A 23,441-nucleotide genomic window follows, 5' to 3' on the forward strand; every position below is an offset into this window, starting at 1 on the left:
AAATCAACATGCCTGGAATGAAACTACTTGAAATGAAATCAAAGAGGCAGAAACTTGGTCAAAGTCCCGAAAAAAGCCTGAACTGTAGTTGTGAACATTATTGTAGGCAATTTAGAGATAGAGCTGTGTGTTGATCATACTTTACATACCACAGAGATTAGAATGTAACATCCTGCTATGTTCTTACAGGGAATGGGTCTTGTTGTTGCTCAGGCATTATCAGAGTACAATCGGTAAGTCAACTTAACACATATCTGCTTTTACAGTTTTATGAGTAGGTTCTGTCTACTGAAAAAAAATTGCTGGTGCCTGACTGTCAGTTGCTCAGGCAGCCTAATAGCAGATGAAATGCCTAAAGCTTTGATATACCATATTCCGACTGTCGTTCTTTTCTATGGTTCTGTGCTAGGCCTCACAGCAGAGGTTTGGTTTCACATGGGAGCTGACAGAATTGCCTTGGCTTTCTTTTGGTTTAATTACCACAGGGCAAACCCTTCGTAACATTTGTGAACTCTGTGTAACATCTTCTACTCCCCAGTGATATGTGACTAGGTGAATTGCTGAGTATTGGATCTGACAGAAAATCCATTTTGGTAAGGGCAGTTATGAAATAAACAAAATATCTAACCATGTAAAAACTAATAGAGGATTAGCCCCATGATTCACTTCATTTAATGTCCAGATACTAATGCTCATGTGGGGCCAGCTGCTGGAAGGGAAACACAAAGCTTCCAGCAGAATAAAGTATGTGTTAGACACAGATTGTTTTCCATTCTACAACTTTCTATAAGTTGCAATACCACAATGCAAACTCTTCTCCTGGCTTTTCATGAATGTGCTTGAAACAATTCCCCAGTGTAGAAAATGTTGTTAGTAACTCAAATGACTCATTAGCAGATGAAACAGCATTTGATCTCTCATTAGGGAGAAAGGCAGATGTTGATAGGATAAGGAAAATGAGCCAAGCTAGGCCTTTTATTATTCCTTGGGAAGGGACTGTAGCTGAAGCAATAGTTTAGGGGGTCCCACCTTTTATGTTTGTCTTCTGCAATTGAGCAGTCTTGAGTAGCAGCATAATAAAGAACTGTATATAATCCTGAAGAGTATTTTACATTGCAGATGCAAAGCTGGGATAAATGGACTATTGGTTTGATAGAGCATTTTTAAGTATTTTCTTTTATGTTGTTAGTTGCAAAGTCGTGCCTGACCCATCACGATCCCATGGACAACATTCCTCCAGGCTCTCCTGTACTTCATCATCCCTTGGAGTCCACTCAAGCTCACACCCACTGCCCCAGTGACTCCATCTAGCCATTTCATCCTCTGCCATCCCCTTCTTCTTTTGCTGTCAATTGTTCCCAGCATCAGGGTCTTCTCCAGTGAGTCTTTCCTTCTTATTAGGTGGCCAAAGTATTTGAGTTTCATCTTCAGTATCTGGCCTTCTAAAGCGCAGTCAGGGTTGATCTCCTTTAAGATTGACTGGTTTGATCTCCTTGCAGTTCAAGGAACTATCAGGAGTCTTCTCCAGCACCACAATTCAAAGGCCTCAATCCTTTGGCGCTCAGCCTTCCTTATGGTCCAGCTTTCAACTGGGAAAACCATAGCCTTGACTATACACACTTTTGTTGGCAAGGTGATATATCTGCTTTTGAATATGCTGTCTAGATTTGACATAGCTTTCCTCCTCTGGAGCAAACGTCTTTTAATTTCTTGGCTGCAGTCCCCATCTGCAGTGATCTTGGAGCCCAGGAAAATAAAATCTGTCACTACCTCCATTTCGTCCCCATCTGTTTGTCAGGAAGTGATAGGACCGTATGCCATGATCTTAGTTTTCTTAATGTTGAGTTTCAAGCCAGCTTTTGCAGTCTGCTCTTTCACCCGCATCAAGACGCTCTTTAGTTCCTCTTCACTTTCTGCCATTAGAGTGGTATCTGCATATCTGAGGTTGTGGATATTTCTCCCGGCAATCTTAATTCTAGCTTGTGATTTATCTAGCCCTGCCTTTCTCATGATGTGTTCTGCATATAAGTTAAATAGGCAGGGCAACAGTATACAGCCTTGCCAAACTCCTTTCTCAATTTTGAACCAATCAGTGGTTCCGTGTCCAGTTCTCTCTGTTGCTTCTTGACCTGCATATAGGTTTCTCAAGAGACAATAAGGTGGTCTGGTACTCCCATCTCTTTAACAACTTGCCACAATTTGTTGTGATCCACACAATCGAAGGCTTTAGTGTAGTCAGTGAAGCAGAAGTAGATGTTTTTCTGGAACTCCCTAGCTTTCTCCATGATCCAGCTTATGTTGGCAATTTGATCTCTAGTTCCTCTGCCTCTTCAAAATCCTGCCTGTACTTCTGGAGCCTAGCTTGTCGTATTTGGAGCATAACTTTGCTAGCATGTGAAATGGGTGCAGTGGTACAGTAGTTTGAACATTCTTTGGAATTGTCCTTTTTTGGGATTGGAATGTAAACTGACCTTTTCCAATCCTGTGGCTGCTGTTGAGTTTTTCAAATTTGCTGGCATATTAAGTGTAGCACTTTAACTGCATCGTCTTTTAGGATTTTGAATAGCTCAGCTGGAATACTGTCTCCTCCACTAGTTTTGTTGTTGCTCAGACTTCCTAAGGTTCATTTGACTTCACATTCTAGCACGTCTGACTCAAGGTCAGCAATCACCCCATCCTCGTTATCAGATTTTCTTTCATATCTTTCCTTAAGATAAGGCAGTATGCTTAAGAGCAGAATTTTTGCTCCTCCTGTTGCCAATAAATGTTGCTTCTCCTCTTTTCAAGCCACATCCATTCTGAGGCTCTTGTAACTTGAAAAAAATGCCAGTGTTAAAACTACATGAAACAACTTTTCCTTCCTCAGTAGTGTTGCTTATGCAAACATCCTAGTATGAAAAACAACTGTCTTGTTACATAAGTACAAGGGTACCCTCTGTTTTATTCATTTTCTTTACAGTAGTACTAGACAAAGTAAGATTTAGTAGGTTCACTCAATAAAGAGGTCAGTGATTGTGGCATACGCCGTATCATATCTTCGTGTAGGCAGGTTATTGCTGAAGTTTCCTAAACTTGAAAATGCAGGTTGAATCATAGAATAGAGTGGAAGGGACCAAGAAGGCCATCAGGTCCAACCCTCTGCTCAGTGCAAGCCTAGGTTTCAGTTTTTATTCTCCTTTTACTTGTTGTCTATGCCTCAAACTCATGGAATATATAGCCTCTCTAAATTAGGCATCATGCAGTGCTGCTACTGAGACAGAATTGGTTGGTATCTCAGTTGTAACTTATTTTTCTTTGCTTCTCTAAGACTACCAAAATAACTGTCATGGTTTAAGCTTTAATAATGTTTCTGCAGGGAAGATTATACGGATGTATTTTTCCTCATACTTGGAGATACAACAGATTAGTGGAATTAACTCATAGCTGGGGCTTGTTTGCATTTTATGACAAACTCTTGGTTTAAAAAAAGCTAGGTTGCTGTGTGTGAGTTGGGATGAGTGGGCACACTGCTAGCAGTATTCCTGTCTTTTTCACATTTACCTCACACTCCTGGGTTAGCTTCTTTACAGGTTACAGAGCATGAGATCTGAACTTGTACTAATGAGTTGTTCAGGAGTTGAGAAACCCAGCACTTAACCCAACAATAAACCATGGGTTAGTCACATCATTCTTTAGCTCCTAAACAACCCATTAGTCAGGGTTTGAATGTCACACTCCACAGCCTATAAGCAGCCTATAATAGGTCAAGCTGTCAAAGTAGAAATTCTGGGGGTGCTGCAGAGAATGTGTTTGTCTCTGCTTCTGCCCAGCAACCCAGTGGTTTGTAAGCTGAAACATCGTCAGTATATTTGGCCCAGGTTTCTGAGTTGAAATGTAATATTACTCTGGATAAGTAGTATTGGCTACTGTGGTCACTGGCCACTAACCTTAGTTATTTTTGTTTTGCCTGAAGCATCCGATCCAGCTCACTTGCTTGAGTGATCAGGGAATACACTGAACAGACACTGAAGAAGAGGGAGTTGTGCAAAATACTTACCTCTTTACTGTTCCTATTGAAAAGGACTAGACCAAACATGATGTTAAATGTGTCAGGGTGGTGGGTGGGCAGAAGCAGAATTAGGACTGTGGTCAGTGGGGTGGGAGGAATTTACCTCCCCCTATTGTGTTTGTAGAGGAGCTCCTATTCCTCATTCCTTCCAGCACAGAAGAGCAGTGGGTTGTGAAGTGGATTATACTCTGTTGAACTCAGTTTCACTGTGATTCAAATACATCTCTCCATAACCCTCAGCGGGAGATACATACAGTTTTGAAAGGGGTTATTTACACACACATTTAATATTACATTTAGTTTGGCTCAAAACATGCTCCTACTAACACAGAAAGTAGAAAAACCAAGGGTCTGGATTAGCATGGCAGTGGTCAAGTTAATGGGGCTTGTTCTGTTTGTCTTTTTGGTTCTAGTCTGTGTTCAGTATTAGTCCTCCTACAGCAGTTGATTTAAGGTGATAACATCTTGTCAAATCTGGGGCTACCATAGGGTAAGGAACCTGCATGTAGAAGGTATATCCAACATTATCTTGGGGTTATGCCTGCCACCCTGTTAGCTGCTTTCAAAATTTGCTTTTTGGGGGGCAAAAAAAGGCAACAGTTTGGTGTCTTTGCTAACCAGACCTTTTCTCATGGTAAGGCCATCTCTGGTTCTGGTCTGTTCATATATTTGTTCTGGATACTGCTGGATCATGAAGCTGGCAAAACTGCTGTTAACTGTACTATTGCTGGCTAGAGAAATGACTGACCCATTTCTTTTAGAGGAGCAGTAAGATGTCTTAGAGAGGTTTGGAGAGTTGCATAAGGCTCTGGGAATTAAAAAGAGGAAGTTTAGCCCTTTTCATTTGCTTATAACCATGGGCAGAGTCTTGTACATTTATGTCTGTAACAGAACTGTGCAGTGGATTATCAAAAGATTTAGGCAAAATAGGTAAAATACCTTTTATTGAACCAACTTAGAGCAAATTAATAGGTAAGCTTTCGGTTCTTATGGAATTTCTTACTATATTGAATTAGTTTAGTAAAAGATACGGTTGCCCACTTTGCATCTGCAATGGCAAGTACATTTTTGCTGCTCTCTTTCTTTCGTTTTGTGTCCGAGAAATTGGCCTAACCAGGAATATGGGAATGGATTGCAGGATTTTACTTTGCCCTTTCCAGTGCCCTTCTTCCCTTCCATGTTAATTCCCCTCTCAGTTCTCAGGTCAGCTTTAATTATGGACAATATAATAGTATAATTAACTATGGTATATTACACTGGCATAGTTAAATATGGTTGTCATTAACCAGCATTTGGCAACCAGCTTTAGACTTAGGTTTCAAATCTTTGTTAAGAGGGTATTCTTGTTAACATTAACCATAGTTAATGAAGCTACCTATGTCATGTTAATCATGGTAACAGTTTGCATATCTGTATGAGTGAGAGAATGGAAAGGTGACTGTGTTCTTCCTCCTGGTATCTTGATCTTGCTAAAGAATCAATAGTTTCAAATCTGCCATGACCAGGAGAGCTAGGATTCCCCTCAGTTGCTTCTCTTCCACTTTTCGTAACTGCTATACCACACAGCACAAGGATCCTTAAAATACATATTGCCAGGTTTTCTTTCTCAGCTTCTGGTCAGTTCCTGTCAGTCTTACAAACAATTAAATGTCTTCCCTGCAGTCTTCATGACTACTAATTTAAAACCAAAAGGGGTTGGATGTGGAGTTTTTTTCTTTTGTCTTAAGTACTGTTAAGAATGTTAACATAATTCTGTAGCTTAATGATTTTATTTAACTATTGCTGTCCTTCAGGCAGTACAAAGACAAGGAAGAAGAACACCAGAGTGGGTTTTTTTCAGCCTTGACCAACATGGTAAGAAATGAGTATGTGTTGCTGATCAGTGCTTGTCACATGAAGCACCCAGCTCAAAATTTGTGAAAGTAGATATACGATACCCCTAACTGTTATAATACATTAAGGCTCCAGAGAAAAATTGTCGCATCAGTTTTGTTTTGAGAATTCTAAGTAACTAATGCTGTGCAATACTTCTTCTTTCCATAGGTGGGCAGCATGTTCATAGCTGATGCTGATGCAAAAATCTCAGTTCAGTAAGTACATCCGTCAGATGGCAATTTGCTACTTTGATTTAGGAATATAACATATCATATGGTGCTGATTTGTCCTGGAACTTTCAGTTAACTTAAAGATGTATGTATATATGTATGTATTTGTAAATAACAAGGGAAGATTAGCATTAGCTCAGCAGCTGTACTGGAAATCATGACACTTAATCTGGTACATGAGTGAGTTACCAGATGCTACTGTTGCACTCTGAATTTGTTAAGGTGGAACATTATGCATTAAGAATAGAAATAAAATGGGACAAGAAGGAAGGTGGAATTGTCATATGCAGCACTTGGGTATCATTCTGGAACAGGCAACTTGTTTAACACGGATAACTACATTAAAAACTTTGTCACATTTAAACTTAACAAAGAAAAGGATTTGGTGCTTATAGAGCCTTGCTGAGTTGTGCCAGCTCCTCATGTCATTCTGAGAGGCTGAAACCAGTGAAATAACTGGATTTAATGCAGAGGACAACAAACCCACCAGGAACCAGTTGCCATGTAGTGGTTAGAATGTTCACCACAGAATCAAAAGATTTGAATTCTAGTCTTTACTTGGCCTTGAGGCTCATGGGGTGACTTTGGGCCAGCCTCTGACTCTCTACCCATCCTTTCTTGCAGAGTTGTGAGGATAAAATAGAAAGGAAAAGGATCACGTAAACCAATCTGGGTCTCTTGCAAGGGTGAAAAAGCAAGATGTAAATATAATAAGTCAATCAAATGCAGGCAGGAGTTTCTTTAGGGACTTGTGCTGTAGCAATGATGGTGGCAAAATAATTGTACTTTGCTACCACAATTGCATCCATGCAGTGTTGACCAGTGGAGCACATCAGAGTGACTGATGGTTCCTTGAGGCCTGGGAGAGCAGTATGTGGAATGTACAGAAGCCCACTGTGATCAGTTTGCCTTACCCTTGGTAGATAAAATCACACGTTTGTACTGTTTCAGATGTCGTGATTTAACATTGTCAAAGATGAATGGGCTTACGATGCCAACTTGTCGTGTTGTTTATGTATACTTCATGCTTGCGCAAGCTGTGAAAAGTAGACAAGTGGCTTGAATGGTTGAGGTTTATCACCTGCTCTCTGGATCCATACTCTTCTTGAGTAATAAAACCAGCTAGGTTGACTTAAGGGATTAGATTTCTGAAGCAATCCTCACTTTTCTGAAGAAGGCAGCTAATGCTACCTTTGTTAAAGAAATCCAGTCTGGTCCTGATACAGACACAATTCATAATGAGCTTCAAGGTAGAATTTGAAGAATCCTGACAAGCTTGAGTTTGCTGATTCATATGCCCCTGGGTATGATGTGGCATGACATTGTTTTACTTTTGCTACTTCCTTAACTCTGGGTGCAAGAGGTATAATCATGGGAGGATGCTATGTAAAAGAGCATGGAAGTGCTATATATACATGTTAAATGCTGTATTGAATGAGGGAAGACTGCAGCTGTACAAAGTGATCCTGCTGGTGCAGATGTGGGGTGAGTACCTAGTAGGGTTGGAAATACTGAGAGGAGAAACTCTGAAAGGGCTTAGATTTCACATTAATTACAAAGCTTTTGACTGGCAAGCCCAATGTGCCAAGTGATATTGAGGCAGGCATAAGTACTCCAGGAATTTACATGTATTACTGCAACATAACATTTGTATTTTGTTTTCTTTTTTTTAGAACCAATGAGGCTATTCTTTTGGCCCTTTATGAAGCTGTTCATTTGAACCGAAACTTCATCACTGTATTGGCACAGGTGATGTACAGTTTATTTTTGTATATCTGAGGTTGTGAGTGAAATCTGAATGGCAAAATGACTGTTCTAACAGAACTTGGAACTCAACATGTTTTTTGTGAAGTGTGTTACAGTTTTGTGAACTTATATGGTGATCTTACACATGGGAAAGGACTTCTGAATTTGTTAACTTAAGGAGCAAATACTCCATACTTCTTTGGCTTATTCTCTTTCCCCTTTCCTTCTGCACCTCCCTCCAAGAAAAGAAAGAAGTTGGATTTTACTGCTATAGACTTCTGAACTGGGTGGATTGCAAATGAATGTATTGTTCAAACTCCCTGAAGCAGGGTGTCATATGTCCTGATTAACTACCAAATTTGGAAAGAAGCTTAAGACTGTTTTGAATTTGTGGGATTGTTTGTACAGTGTATACATGTTATGGGTCAAGCAAGTACTATACAGAATGGCTAACCTTTTCTCCTTGAATTCTGCAACTCAGCTTGTGTAAGTGGGAAAAGACAACCTTGCAGTGTAAAGTAGCTGATCCTGGATCAAAGAAAATTCTCCCTCAGTTTGGCCAGGAACAGCAGAGGTTGTATCCAGACTGCTCCATACTACATCCTCCTCCTAAAGACTTTTGAACATAGTTTTCAGTCTTCATATGTCTGTTTTCTTTTCCTACCTGAAATCTTCTTTCTCAGTGCAGTTAAAGGCTACTTCTATGATTGGCATTTGTATTCATTACTACTTGCTTTGTTGGCTTTGCCATTTTTTTTGTGCAGTGTGGTTTTATTTTTTGTTATACTGTAACTGACTACAGAAAAGTGAGTTCTTATTATTCTGCCTGTTAGCATGCCTCTGTTCCATGCTAATCTTTTGAAGTCCTAAATGTACCAAATTAATCCTAATAATAAGCCTGACATACAGAGTGGGGGTACTTGCATCTGTGTTTAATGTTCAACGCATAGCTAAAATGTGGGTTATTCCGTATTGCTTTGAGTAGCTTTGTTCAGTTTGTGTTTGTGTTTCATAGGCTGAAGACTACAGAGCAAAGCTAAATAGGGTTTTAATTTGGTTTAAAAGATTTTCATTGAGCTATACAGAAGCTGCCATAGTTTGCACAAAATTATATTGGAACTTATGTTTCAGAAATACTGTGCCAGTCACTTGCTGCTAGGTGGTGCTGTTATTCCTTGCCTGGTACAGGAGATATGAATGCCACTATATCAAAATTCAAGGTTTGTTTCATGGAAATAAGTTGTTTGCCAGTAACTTGGTAATATTTTCAACAGACAGTTTTTTTTCCAAAGCTTGCCTGAGAGATTGGTTTCAAAAACTGATTATACAACAGTTGGCCATGTAATCTTTTACAAGATAACCCTGATAAGAGTCCATTAATAAACCAGGCTTACTAGCTACCTGTCATTGCAAGTCCTTGTATGAACTTCCATGCAATGGTGTACAGTTAAAAGCAGATTGATAGTTTTAGAACGTATTTCAAATCATTGCACTGCTTGTTGCTGAGAGAACATTTGGAGGTGCGTTAATGTGAAAGGCATTCTGTAAATCAGACTTCATTACTTCACTGCTGGATAGAAAATAGAATAGTACGCTGATCTGAAATCTTGTCTGTTCCCATGGATGAGAGTGACACAAATGGAACCCTACTGAGAATAAAGTTAATTCAGAAATTAGATGGGGAGCTGCTGGCAGAGAAGAAATGTGGGGAAGAATTAGTGGAAGAAGGAAGGGAGAACCAGCAACAGTAATATTATTTACATAGCTCTGTCCTATCCCAAAGCACTGGGTTAAGCAGTGGGGTGCCAAAATGATGCATTGACTTGCTCTTTAAGCCAAAATATGTTGAGAGAGGGAATATAAGGACGAGGAGAGTATTGCTTTCACAGCAACTGTCTCTTTCCAAAGGAAGAAGATTATTTAAGAGGCATGCTTTGCATTATTTTCCATATGCATTGAAGCAAAATTATGGATTTCTATGGGGATCAGGTAATGCAGGAGAATACCCACAATCCTATTCATGGGATGTGGGTAGACCAATTGGTATATAATCTAGTTCAGGCTACATGAAATATAATTGATACGCATGTGTTTGATTTCTAGAGTCATCCTGAAATTGGTTTGGTGACCATGCCAGTAAGCCCAGTTCCAACAACTCCAGTCACTCCACTTGGGACCACACCACCTTCTTCTGATGGTGAGCTGTTCTACCTACTCCTTGGTTCCCTGTGACACATCTGGTCAAGGTAGCAACTGGCCACTCAATTCAGAGAAGACATAAGACTCCAAAGTTTAATGCTAAGATTTTCAGTTGCACCTTGGACCGTACCAAGGTCTAGTAAGCATGAAATGCTGCATGATGGTGTCATGCAACTCAGTCATAAACTGGCCCCAGATGAAAATTTCCCTGTGACTGTTTTTGTGATATGGGAATTAGCTTCTTTTAGGCAGGAAGCCGTATACATTTTGCTGTGCAAATTTGTAGATAGTTATCATAGAGAAAATAGGACCTATTGCATAGTTTCCCTGTGTGCTGACTGCTTTATGCAGCATAAATGGTTTAATGGAAGTATGTGATGGGTTTGAATACAGCTCAGTTTCTAACAGTCTCAGAGTGGGAGCTGTGTATTTCGTCGTCTTGCAGCTTCTATTCAGGTCACTCTCATATTGTAGCAGAAGAGTATTCTTTTCTGGGAGGATAAATTCTTCTAGGTTGCCATGGATATCAAAAGCCTCAGTTTTAAAAAAATTATGTCTTTTACTTCTCTGCGTATGTATTCTATATGATACTGAGGGCTGGGAGCTGCTTAGGCTTCTGTCAGATCGTTCATTGCAAATGTATCCACCCACACACTTCTTTTTAATACAGTGGGCAAAATGTGTGCTTACCTTCATCTTTGTCTCCTCTTTCATGCTTTTTAATTTAACTAGAGAGACCCCGATTTTTGTAGACAGACTTAGTGAGCACCTTTTGCTTGTTGTTGGTATGTTGATTAATGTTACTAGAGGATTTTTTAATTGGACCTGCATCAGTAAAGTTCTTTGTTCCCTTATATTTTTCATCTGTCGGCTGCCCTCTTGATGATCCAATCCATGAGTCTACTTTTTATTTTAGCTGCTTTTTTTAAGGCATGCAAGGACTACTCTTCTCTTCCCTACAGACTCCTTCACAAAGACCTGTCGATCTGGTAATAAAATGTTATACTGGCTCATTTCACCTTCAGAGCAAAAGGGCACTTTTACCTCCTGAAATAAATTAGTTGAGACCCTTTACATATGGTTTTTGGTGCTTTCCCAGCTGTTGGAGTTTCTAAGCATGCTTAAGGCCTGAAACCAGTTCCTGTGCATCTTGCTTGCAATATGGATTAAATACCCCTTTAAAGTTTCAAAATAAATAATTGTTTCTGTCGTGAAAGAGTCAAAGTGGTAAGAGTTGCGCTATGGTAAGTTGTAACTTCCCATACGGAGATTTAAAAGAAAGAAAAAGACCCACATTTTCCTGTTGTTGCATGAACTGTGTTTAAGGTGCCTGTCACCATGGTATCTTAAGTGCTGATTTTCTTCACTGCTGTTAAATATTCATTCCTGATGTGCATTGTAGCAGGTCCAGAAGGACCCATTATAGCTGTTGAATACATATTAGATAAATTTCCTGAGTGGATTAGGGCTACTGCAAGAAGGTTGTGTATTTATGATGATGGTGTGTGCTGCTGAGCTGTGGACCCTGTTAATAGTGAGCTTTGGGAACCGCCTTTCCTGTTAGATATATAGAGAGGAGTGGCACGCAGAAGAGAAGTCAGTCCAGTAGTGAATTTCAAGTGGTCTTATTATGGCTAGGGTATCTTTTGGGCCACAGAAGTAAAGGCAGCAAAATATATGCAAGCCATGCAATGTGGGTTTTTTTTGTCATTATGTTTTAAGGATATGGTTCCTAACTCCTGTGGTTTCCTCTTCTAGAAAAGTTTTTCCCCTAAATAAAAGGCACATAAGACTTGCTGTACTAGTTGATCATTAAATGGAAGTGAAAAGCTAACATTAGATGGAAGTGAAAAGCTGAAAAATATGGGTTTTGAAGCTGACAGAAGCTGTTAATGACCAAAGAAATGTTCATCCTTTTTCGGAGCAATGAAATTGAGAGAAAGAAAAAGATTATTTTACTTGTGTCCCATAGCTGAATGCCAACCTTTAAGGGGTAATGAAATACCTGTATGGATATTGTAAGAAAGGGAACCAGTGAAGAATATGATAATCCTGATGAACAGAGTTTGTTTCAACTGCTTGGTTCAATGATCTGGTTTTCTCAGAACAGACCAGTTGGGAACAGAAAGTATGTGCTCGTGAAGTTTTTAAGTTAGAGTCTTTAGTTAGGGCCAGAACCTGGAATGTAGGGTATCTGGCAGGATGGCAAAGGCACTACAAATATGGAATATTTCTTCAGTAGTGGATGGCCTTATTTCATAGCAGACTGTAAGTATGTGTGCGGTTGTTGAATTAATTTACCTTAATTCTTCTTGGGGCATGACTTGGTTATCTTTACTGTGACACTGCCTGGCATTACAAACATTTAGGAAGATAAAGAGAAATTCCTGTAAGATTTCATCCTGCTATAACAGAGGTATCATCCTTATAGGAGGGTTTTCAAAACTACTGTATGCTGGTAGCTGAGCAAATCTAATCTGCCCTTTTCTAGTGATAAACACTGTGGAGCTGCCTTTGGATGCTGATGTGCAGACCAGCAATCTTCTGATAACATTTTTAAAGTACAGCTCAATCATCATGCAAGACACCAAAGGTAAACAGTTGCGTTCACGCAGCTTTATGTTCCTGAAAATTGTTAGAAGAGTGGGGAAAAGGATGTTGGTAGTTGGACTGCATGCCAAAATCTATCTGGACTCTAAATGGAGGTGAAAGTTCTTTTGAGAGAATGAACTGTTTTATCACCGCCAGATGTCATTTAATGGAGACTAGGAGTCCTGATGCTGAAAGGGAAAAAAACCAAATACAGAAGTAGAGAAAGTATAGTTCATAATATCCAGAAAATCTCTGTGTGTCCTCTCTAGGAGGCAAAGCAGATTCATTTTTCTAACATAGGGGTGGAGTAAAGAAAGGAGAGTTTGTTCCATGACATCTTCTGAAAAGGACTGAAGAAATAACTGTAGTTGCTGTTGTTTTTCTACCAACGTAATATCGTTCACTCCCTTTTAATTTTTTGTTGCAGTTAGGGGTATGCACAAAGGCACAATAGAATAGTTCTCTATCTTTCTTGTCCCTTGTAAAAGCAAGTTCTACATGGGCTCTTAAAATTCAGTGAAATGCATCTTCTGAGAGAGAACTTTCATTTCACTTCCTCTGATTAGAAGTTATATTAAATATATATTTTTAATTTTTTGCTTTAAATGGGAATGTAACTGGAAGCCCCAGCCTTGAATTTGTAATAGCTCAGCTGGACTGTCATCTGTAGGACATTTTGCAGGGCTTTCATTCCTAGGGTTGTTGTATATGATGTGATGGCAAATAGCAACAAAACTAGTGATGCAAGTGACATCTTGTTTTTCTTTTGTAGTTGATTAGAAGGGCTGAATGACGGATGTCAGGGCTGGAGTGTACTGCCATAGTGCTCACCTGCTGCTCTGGTTTTATTTGATTGCTTTGCTGTTGATGATTAGGCCGTTTTTTCAGATGCTTACTATGGCTAACATTTTATAAATCCCACCACCCTCAGATTGCTGTCCCCTGTGTATTAATGTTCCCTAGTGCCCCTTCTGTGTTGCTTGAAACAGAGAAGAAACAAGCTCTAGTTAGGTGCCTAACTGCATAGAACTGGCTTGAGAGCAGAAGTTCCTTGCTTGTCACTCCTCATCTGTTACCTAGGACCAAAACTGGCACCTGTCTCAAGAGAGCTGTGCCATTTTTATAATGCACTTAGGGCTTGTGAAGAATAGTAGGCTGTAGGCTGTTTCAGTGCCAAAGCACAAAACATTGATTTGTGTGCTGCAGTTTCATAGCCAGTGATGTACTGTTGAATATAGTGTGGCACTTGTAATATGAGCAATCTAAAGCTCAAAACTTAGCACTGAGCAGCAGTGCTTGCCATGTAATCCAGAAGGAGGAGGCATGTCTGAGCAGCCCCTGAGTAATAAGCGGCAATCTCTTGCGGTGAAAAGATAACAGAGCTCCAGAGTATTAAGGGTTCCTTCCTCTGCCTTTCTGGAAAATAAACTTTTAGTCTGTTTTTAAATTGTCATTAAATAAACCTAGGTGTATTATCTGTATTCAACTATACCCCATGTAGTTGTGTTGTATGTCACTGTTGCTTATATGTACACATGAAGCTGGTTCAGATGTTACAATAAACACAATCATCCCATAGATGATAATCCAAAAACAATAAACCATGGTTTATTGTGACAGAAATGAACTGCAGTGAGTCTCCCTCCTTCCCCAGTATAGCCATGAGGGAAATGGATGCTTTTGCTTTTACTTTTGATGAGCCACAGTTTAGTATTGCATCTGAATCTGACAAACTATGGTTAATCTTAACTATGAACTGTTTCAAACAAACCAACTTCAAATCATGGGAAGTGCTTTTGCCGAGTACAGCTTCAGGTGTAATGAGATAGTTCTAATCTGTTGGGGAACTGTGGTTAATAACTTCCAAAGAAGTCAAGATTTGGAGGCCAGCTTTAAACCTCACCTGGCTTGTTGAAAAGCTATTAGGCTCAGATTTCCTGTATGACTATAACAGAAAACTATGGTTAACTGCAGCTTCCTGACTTCTTTCCCCACTTGCTTAAAAGTGGGACTTGCAGCAAAAGAGCTGTTTGTAGGTATGTGAAGCTTGAACACACCATATCTTATTCAGCCAATATTTGATTGTTTGAACCAAGCCATTGTGGGTTAAGAGCTTGTTCCACTGTCTGAGAAGCAGTAGCATTTTACTGCTACTTCTGGATTAGTATAAATTTTACAAAAAGCAATATCTCTGCAGTAATAGTCTAATGGTTTTATCCCATAGATGATAATTCAAAAACAGTGGAAAATACTATTAAAGATGCTAAAAGAGGGGAAAGTACTAAACCATTCCCAATAAAGCAAAAGCCTTGTTATATGTACCTGGGGTCTTATATTTTCTCAATATATAGGTTAAAAGCTTTGAGCCTGTAGATCAGGAGCTATTGGTGCCTTACCTCATGGTCTGTTGTTCTGCCTATGATGTACTGTGCTTTTTGATCCATATATTGACCCTTTGGTATATCAAGGTTTAGTAGCTCATGTGGGACCTGTTGTTGTTCATTGGCAGATGAACACCGACTCCACAGTGGCAAGCTCTGTCTGATTATTCTGACCTGCATAGCAGAGGTAAGTCCCGCTGCTCATGTCTTCTGTCTCATTAGCACATGCATTAGCCTCTAGCCTATGGCCTGCTACTGTGTTTACATTCCTTAACCTTCTTTCTTCTGGAAGCTGAATTATAACAATTGCAGTTCAGAGAGTTAACTATTTGCTCAGATTTTGGCTTACCAAGAACATCCTCCACTGCCCTCTATCCACTACTTTTTCTGATACAGAATATTTAGTATAGCATATGTGGGAGATAACTTACACCAGCCTTCTGTAATCCTTCATGCCCAGACTACAAAAGCCTACAAGCCCAGTCAGTGTATTGATATATGTTGGATTTAAGTGTGCAGACTGAGCATGATGGGACCTTTAGTCCAACAAATCTCAAGGACACCTGGTTGGGGAAAACTGATTTGGCATATCTGTGCATCCTCCCCCCCCCCCCCAATGGACTTCTACAGCAAGGAGGAGGCAGGTTGTTGAAGTCAGACAAAACTGTAATAACTCCAGTAAGCCACCCTAAGGCTTTGCTCATCCAGGATGAGCAAAAGGAAGCAGAAACAAGTGGGAAGAAGTGTATAGTGCTTTACCAATAACCCCCTTTTTTGACCTGGGATATTCAGCTAGATGGAGAATCCATTTGAAAACATCTGTCAGAACTAGTGGTTATCTATAGATTCATGAATGAGTGCTGTCTTTCAATACTGGTTTGAAGTTAAAAGAGTGTAACCATACTTATTCTAGTGTTACCTGTTACTTTTTCTATAGGATCAGTATGCAAATGCTTTCCTGCATGATGACAACATGAATTTTCGGGTAAACCTTCACAGAATGGTGAGTTTTCATCATTTATAACCCTTCTGTTTTATGCTATGATGGACTCATCAATTAACTACTTAGGTCATCTCCATCTTTGTCTCTCCCCACACCCCTTTCTCCTTCTGCTTTTTTTGTCAATCCAGACAGATAAGTGCTTTGACATTAGTCTTGTGTGGTATTATTAGGACATATTTGTAATCTTAATTGCCATTTAATATATGTGAAATAAACAAGGTAGCTAAATAGAATTTTGAAAGGTAATTTTAATGCTGTAGATCACCATAAATTAATACTGAAGAGACTCAGATTAGCTGCGCTGCATATATATACCTGCTACCGTATCAAACATTTTTTGCCCATGAACTAAACTTGAACAAATCTAGAAGTAAATAGCATGTTTGATCTGTGCATATATGGATTTCTGAAACGGTGGAGTAGCAGGTTTAAACTACATAATAGTTGATTAATCTGGACTATATTCTAGGATATAATAATGGTTTTAAGTATGCAATAGCACAAATACTCATTCTTGTAGGCTGCTTCTTGAGTCCTGATTTAAGGATTTGTATGAAGACTTGCCTGCCTGGTGTGTCTTATGGTGATATCCACAATGTTGGATTTTTATCTTGATTTTGAACTACTAAAGTTCTCAAAGCCGGAGAAGAGTTTTAAGAAAGCATATGAACTTTGCATTCTGCCAACAAACTGCCTTAGAAAACTGCAGAAACCTGAAATGAAATGAGTTGTAAAACCAGAGAAATTTAAAACTGCTCTATCTCGGTCAATTAGTTTTTCCTTTCTTCCTTTCCTCCCCCTGCCCCAGTTCTGCCACGTCTGGTACAAGCTTGGTAATCTCACAGCCACCAACAGAAGCTCAAACAATAGAATAATTAGAATTAGGCATTTCTGAATATTTAACCTCCTCATTGTCCATGGGTAACTTTTTAGAGAATGTTCTCCAGCTAATTATCAGCCAAGGATCTCACTCCTGGGAGTTACTCTGGGTAGAAACTGTTATAACACAGGAGGGTTTTCTCCCTTCTTAGCAATTAGATGTGATCTGATATCAGAAAAACCAAAAGATAAATCTACACATCTGCTTCTTAAAAGAAAAAATGGGCAAACATTTACAGAAAGGGTGCTTCTAGTGAAATTGCATAATCCTATTTTACAAGTTCATGAAAAATGATATACAGTAAAATAAATAAATGCTCCTTCTCTCCATATATACTCTACAAGGCCTTAGTGTCCTGGTCCTTAGCATTACCAGAATGTTTTCATGTGTCTTGAGGAATTTTTATAGTGTGTTGATCTTGGAGTCCTTATCTTGATAGTGCTTCTTGCATTGGGTGTATCCCCTCTAAAGATCTCTCTCTGCTTCATATCCCCTTTCTGGATCTCACCTGTAATTTGTTAGAGGGTTGCAATGTATTTTTTCCCTTTAAAAGTCCAGTGTGGGTTTTTCTAATATGGTGCTTAGCCCTGTTTTTTTTTTAAATCCAAACCATAGAGCAGCTGGGAGTGGTGTGCAGCACTGAATCAGGCTCCAGCTTGTGCTCTCACGTTAATTTCCCCAGAGTGTTTCTGGGACCATGTGTCCTTCCATTTAGTCCCAGAAGTAGACTAAAAAAGTCAAGATGGTGAAGCGAGTGCAGTCTGGGCTAGTGTTGTGCATTCCAGGGTACCCAGTTGTCCTGGAAAAATTAAAAAGAAAAGGGAGCCTTTTCCCAGCAGAATCAGGTAAGGTATCAGGTGGAGAGCCTAGAGAGAAATGTAGAGGTGGAGAGGGCAGCAGAAGAACATCAGGGAGCTTCACAGGATAAGGGATTGATGAGGAGGCATGGAGAGGCAGGGAAGTTTGAGAGCTACACAGGGCTTGTGGAACACAGTGGAAAGTAATGAAGGATTGAGAAGTGACTGACAGCTAGTTGGGTTAGAGTGGGAGGCTGTCTGGGTTAAGCATCCCTCCAGACTTGAAGGTGACTCAGGCAGGTGCATCATAAAGCAGATGTTTTGGCTCCAGTTGTTCTGGGGACCTTCGGCCTCTGCAGCATTGACTGAACCACACCAGTTATGTTGCAGAATATCAAACATTTCTACAGAAGTTCTGTATTTACATTATATTGCATAGTTGGTCCTGAAACCTAACGATCCAGTTTGCACAGTTTGCATAAGTGATGTTTCCTCAGGACCCCATCTTCATTTATTGTCTTTTGGCCTGCAGTTTGTTTATTGAGACATATGAACAGGGATCTGTGGCTTATCTCTCTCATCAGGAATAAGCCATGGGTTGTTTGTTGACTTCTTCGTGAGAGAGGCCTAAGCCACATGTGTTTTTCCTCATGTGTCTTGATGACCAAACCATAGATCAAAGCATGCTGCCTCATTCATGCTAGGCGAGAATTGTTTAGGATTTTGATTTATTATGTTTTGGCTGTGAATACAGCCAATAATTTGGGAGGAATCTACAGATTTACCTCTTTTTGATGTCATTCAGACATAATGTCAAACTATGGCAAGTCCAAGACTGGTTCTTCTTGTAAGTTTCCTCTTTGTATTAGAATTACCTTCCTCTGAACATGGAGTTCAGCAAATTAAAGCTTTGCTTACTGTTTCATCCAGCTTGCCAAACTGTGGTCAAGTGCAGCCAGTGATTGGGGCTGTGTTTGAACCAGTCCTTTGTAGAATAAGATCAGCCTTTTTCAGTGCAGTAAATGCACTCTATAAGCAATGGTGTCTCACATTGTTTTAGAAGATCATTCTGGGAGGCTTTTTCCTTTGAGATTCCTGTCTCAATCAGACATGTACCCCATGAGTCAGTTTAGTGATACTTGAAACATTGTAATGGCCAATGGTCAAGAAGATTTTGGAAGGTGTGTAGGGCTTTTTTTAGTGAAGGTAGATCAGACCAGGAAAAGAGATCACAACTATCAGTACGGTGATCTTCCTTAATTATTCCTTAATGGACATTTGTTTAGTTGGTATTTGGGGAGGAACTAAATTTGCAGACAATGTGCTGCAAGGTGCAGTGAATTACAGGAATACTACTTTGCTTTTCTTGGGATGTGATTGGATCACACTGTTCTCATGGAAATCTTGTGATCATTTTTAATATTTGTATAGATTATACATACAGGTAGTAATCCAAAAGGCTTTTCTGCTATAGCTTCTTATTAGATAATGCCCAGTCATGGTGGATGTAGTCTGGTTGTGAAATATTCCTTTCAGCTGGGAAAGAAAGGTAATGGCAGCCAATGACTGGATAAAAATGTGTCCTCTTGGCACAGTATTCTTTCTCCAGCAGTGGCTCACTAATGTGTAGAAGAAAACCATGACTACTGCCACTTCCTCAAGTTCAGGCATTAGATCTTTGCTTACAGTCAGATATGTAAACTCAGATTGGAAAACTCTTGTTTGGGAGAGGGATAAAATCATCCCTTCTGACAGCAGATTTATATGCATGAGAACAGCTGAGATAACGCATCTTGGGTGTCATTGTCTGGCACCAACTGATTATTTCATCTCCATGTGTTTGAAGCCTATGAGACACAGGAAAAAAGCTGCTGACAAGAACCTTCCCTGTCGACCTCTGGTTTGCGCAGTGCTAGGTAAGTGTACTTGCCAGGTATGATCAGCGAAAATGGGGACTGAAGGATTGATGCAGACAAGGGACTATTTGTCAGACAATAATTTTGAAATGCATTTGATTTACCAGCGTGGCATCTTCTTGCCTCTCACCTTCCCTCCTGTTTTCTTTTGGGAAGGTGAAAAGCAAGTCTTTATAAGATGAATCCCTCTGAAACTGGCTGCAATGTAATGGAACACATTTATTCTAAAGATGCCCAGAAGAGGCATCTTCAGAGGGTCTGTTTTGTCAGCTTTTGTTAGTTGGACAATGCACCAAGATTTAACTAGTTGGAATCAGTCTTCATGTAAATATATTTAACTACCGGAGTCTGGAGACTTTAAATGAGAAGCTGAATGAACCAGTGTGGTAGACTCAATGAAAATATCTCCTTATGCTTTGACATATTGGTAGAAAAGATAGACAAATACTGGAAAATGTCCATCCTGAAATACATAGACCATATCGACAAATAGGAGTGGAGTATTTCTGGAACTGTGTGGTATCACAAACCATTATTGGCTTAACAGCTCATCAACAGTTTAAGCAGCTATTGAGATTTTGTTTGACTTTGTATGCTTTGGAATATGGTATGTATAGATACAGGCATACTTCAGAGATATTGTAGGTTTGGTTTTCAGATCACTGTAGTAAAGTGATCTGAAAATATCTCAAATGAGTCATACAAATTTTTTGGTTTCCCTGTAAAAATAAAATTTGTGTTTTCAGTATACTGTTGTCTGTTAAATGTGCATTATGTCTAAATAGCATTATGTCTAAAAGAACCTTTTAGTATTGTGTTCACTGTCCTATAAGGATGTGGTTTATGATGTCCTAAAGCAATTTCAATAGTAAACATCAAAAATCACTGATCACAGATCACCATAACAAATATAATAATGATGAAAAATTGAAATATTGTGAGAATTACCTATATGTGATGCAGTGACACAAAGTGAGCAAATGATGTTGGAAAAATGTCACTGATAGACTTGCTCCACAGGGTCACCCCAAACCTTCCATTTGTAAAAAAATGCAATATCTGTAAAGCGGAATAAAGCAAAGTATGCCTGTGAACTCAAGCAGTCAACCAGATGCTGAATTCAGCTTTAGTGGTATTCTGATCACATATTAGTGCTGACATAACATTATCCATTCCTTAAACATGCATAGGAGATCAAGAATTTTCTTGCTCTCACATGTGCAATGTTTACTCACTGCTCTTAAACATAGTATGTTATTTGCACTAATGTTTACAGTACTTAAACACTACTGGAAAAGTTTGTAACCTAGGATTTGGAACCAGGGTTGAAGCTAGCCACATTTTGGGTCCTTATAATTCTGTGGTGATTCTTCTGTCCTTTTAGATCTGATGGTGGAATTCATCATAACACACATGATGAAAGAGTTTCCCATGGATCTTTATGTGTAAGTAATAGTTGGCTGACTTGGGCCTTGAACCATTTTGAAGTATTCATCTGCACTCATACCTTTTTCTTTCTTCACTAGAATTACTTTTTCTAATACAGGGAGGGGATATGTCCAATTTCAAGGTTTCTGAGAAACTCCTCTAAGTGCCATGCTTTTGTTCAATGTGCCAGGAAATTGAAAATGAAATGAATTCACACTCTTTCTGAGAGTTTTCCTAAATTACTTAATCAACAGAATGAGAGGAAAACCCGAAGCTTTAAAGTATGTCAAAGCACTAAGTAAATATACAACAAAATAGTCTGAATGCTAGAAAATGAAAAACATATATGAAGTATTCATCAGTTCACATGTTGAAGTACAGTGTTAATAGCTTGCAAAAGGACACAAAAGAATTTGAGGTACCAATGCTTTAATGGAAGCAGGAACTTAATATAGGATTATAAGATGAGCTGTGTTGGATTGGAGCAAATGTCCTGTCTAGCTCAGTCTTGTGTTCCCACAGTTGCTTACCAGATGCTTATGGGGAGCCCAAAAACAGGGGATGAATGCAATAGCACCATATTCCTCAGCTACTGAGATTCAGAGGCATATGATTTCTGATAGCAGAGGTAGTATATAGCCTTAATTATTAGTAGCTTTTCATAGTTTTATCCTCCATGAGTTACTTGTCTCCACTTCACATTTCCTGGCTTAGAAGAACTATGTGCCAGATGCAATTCTTGAGATGCTGTTTAATAGAAAAATTCATAGCAAATTTCTTGTGAAGCATATTTTTCAAAGACGTAAGCCTGTTTGGATGTTATCCCTATGAAGTCCTTGTGTATTGAGAGAGATTGTCAGTTCTAATAATGCTGAATTGACAGGGAAATTCCTGTGTATAGGAAATATACAAGACTTCCTTATTAATTTCTTTAATAGATCAAATATGATGTGTATGGTTAGAGTTGCACTGTAGGTGGTAAAACTGCAGATCTGTGTGTGTCATCACAGCTATCCACATCTGTACACAGTTTCCTGAGATTAGCTGCCTATTGAATGTGTGCCATTGCTCCCTTAATGTACATTATAATTATATGCTACTTATTACATTGGGCTTCTTTCTCTCTTTTCTCCAGACGCTGCATTCAAATAGTACACAAACTGCTTTGCTACCAGAAGAAATGCCGAGTGAGGCTTCATTACACTTGGAGGGAGCTCTGGTCAGGTAAATTCTTGGTTTTACTTAATCTTTAGCAGAAATCTATCATTCACATCTCTTCCTAAAATTGAAGATACTTCTAGAATCAGCTTCATTACATACATTTAGTTAGTGCATAGCTCATTAATACAACCCTGCGATATCTTATGATAATTTCACAAGGAAGTATAATGTGCAGGGAGAAAGGAAGGGAAGAGGAAGCTTTTAAAATCCAGCCTTATTAACGATTTTCTTTTTATTGAGTTTCCTTCATACAAAAGAAGCTCCTTTGCAAAATCTACTTTGATGGCTTTTCCATTTTAGAGTAAAATTAGATGTGACCTTCAGCATGGGGCTGCCACTTTCTGTGGCAACTTTATTCTGAGTTTTCCCTGTTATCCCTCTAACTTTCAACCACATTGTTGAGATGGTGAAAGGCAAGGAAAGCAGCACATGAAATGTTAAGAAAGAGCAGGAATGGAGGAAACATGTATCAGGCTAGTATTTTAGTGGCAGCTGTCTCAAATATCATGCCTACTTTTGCCCTGAATGATTTAAAATGAGATTGGGCATAGCAGTACAATTGTTAGTCTGAGCCTGTATTTTGTCTGTAGAGAATGAAGCACACTGAAGTTGAAGGTTTTCTATTCACTTGGTTCTCCCACTTCCAGGGGCGGAACAGCAACACAGAAGCAGAAAGTTTTGAATCTTATTACTATTATTGCTACTACTATTCTTTATTTCTATACTACCCCGCAGCTGAAGCTCTCCAATTGCTAACTAATCACTCCCTCTCCAGAAAAGCTTTGATAAAGGCTTTATGGAAAGGCCCCAGTGTCCTTTGTTATGTGTAATAGCCTGGTTTATTCAATGAAATGCTTCTGGAAGGGTTATTGGGAAACTGTCTTGAACGGTTCAAGGGTGCTTATAGTTGGCTAGGAGTCCTTTGGGGCTAAATTCAGTTAGGCAAAAGTGCTGCACGTTGTCTGACTTCATATTGCTTTTTGTGCTATGTGGCACTTCTGGGTTTTCTAAATGCATCTTCGTATAGGGGGTGATGTTAATTCATTCATAGACCTGCACAAGATCTTTGTCCTGTTTGCCTTTACCACTGCGGAGGCTGCAGCAACATTATGGAAGTTGCATGAC

General features: G+C 39.3%; 1 protein-coding gene across 4 annotated transcripts in view; it reads left to right on the forward strand.

The window, feature by feature from the left end:
* The window catches only part of ARMH3 (armadillo like helical domain containing 3), a 144,338-nt gene that overhangs the window by 21,922 nt on the left and 98,975 nt on the right, over positions 1-23,441 (forward strand). For all 4 annotated transcript variants that reach the window (XM_044436991.1, XM_044437019.1, XM_044437000.1 and 1 more), the window contains exons 10-20: positions 190-233; positions 5,842-5,902; positions 6,092-6,138; positions 7,827-7,902; positions 10,003-10,096; positions 12,590-12,691; positions 15,200-15,258; positions 16,009-16,074; positions 19,598-19,667; positions 21,052-21,112; positions 22,231-22,319. In XM_044436991.1, the coding sequence (XP_044292926.1) occupies positions 190-233; positions 5,842-5,902; positions 6,092-6,138; positions 7,827-7,902; positions 10,003-10,096; positions 12,590-12,691; positions 15,200-15,258; positions 16,009-16,074; positions 19,598-19,667; positions 21,052-21,112; positions 22,231-22,319 (769 nt within the window). The remainder of the gene's footprint in view (positions 1-189; positions 234-5,841; positions 5,903-6,091; positions 6,139-7,826; positions 7,903-10,002; positions 10,097-12,589; positions 12,692-15,199; positions 15,259-16,008; positions 16,075-19,597; positions 19,668-21,051; positions 21,113-22,230; positions 22,320-23,441) is intronic.

The sequence above is a fragment of the Varanus komodoensis genome, unplaced genomic scaffold, assembly GCF_004798865.1.
Source record: "Varanus komodoensis strain SLA01 unplaced genomic scaffold, ASM479886v1 scaffold1, whole genome shotgun sequence".
In the NCBI taxonomy this organism is placed as follows: Eukaryota; Metazoa; Chordata; class Lepidosauria; order Squamata; family Varanidae; genus Varanus; species Varanus komodoensis.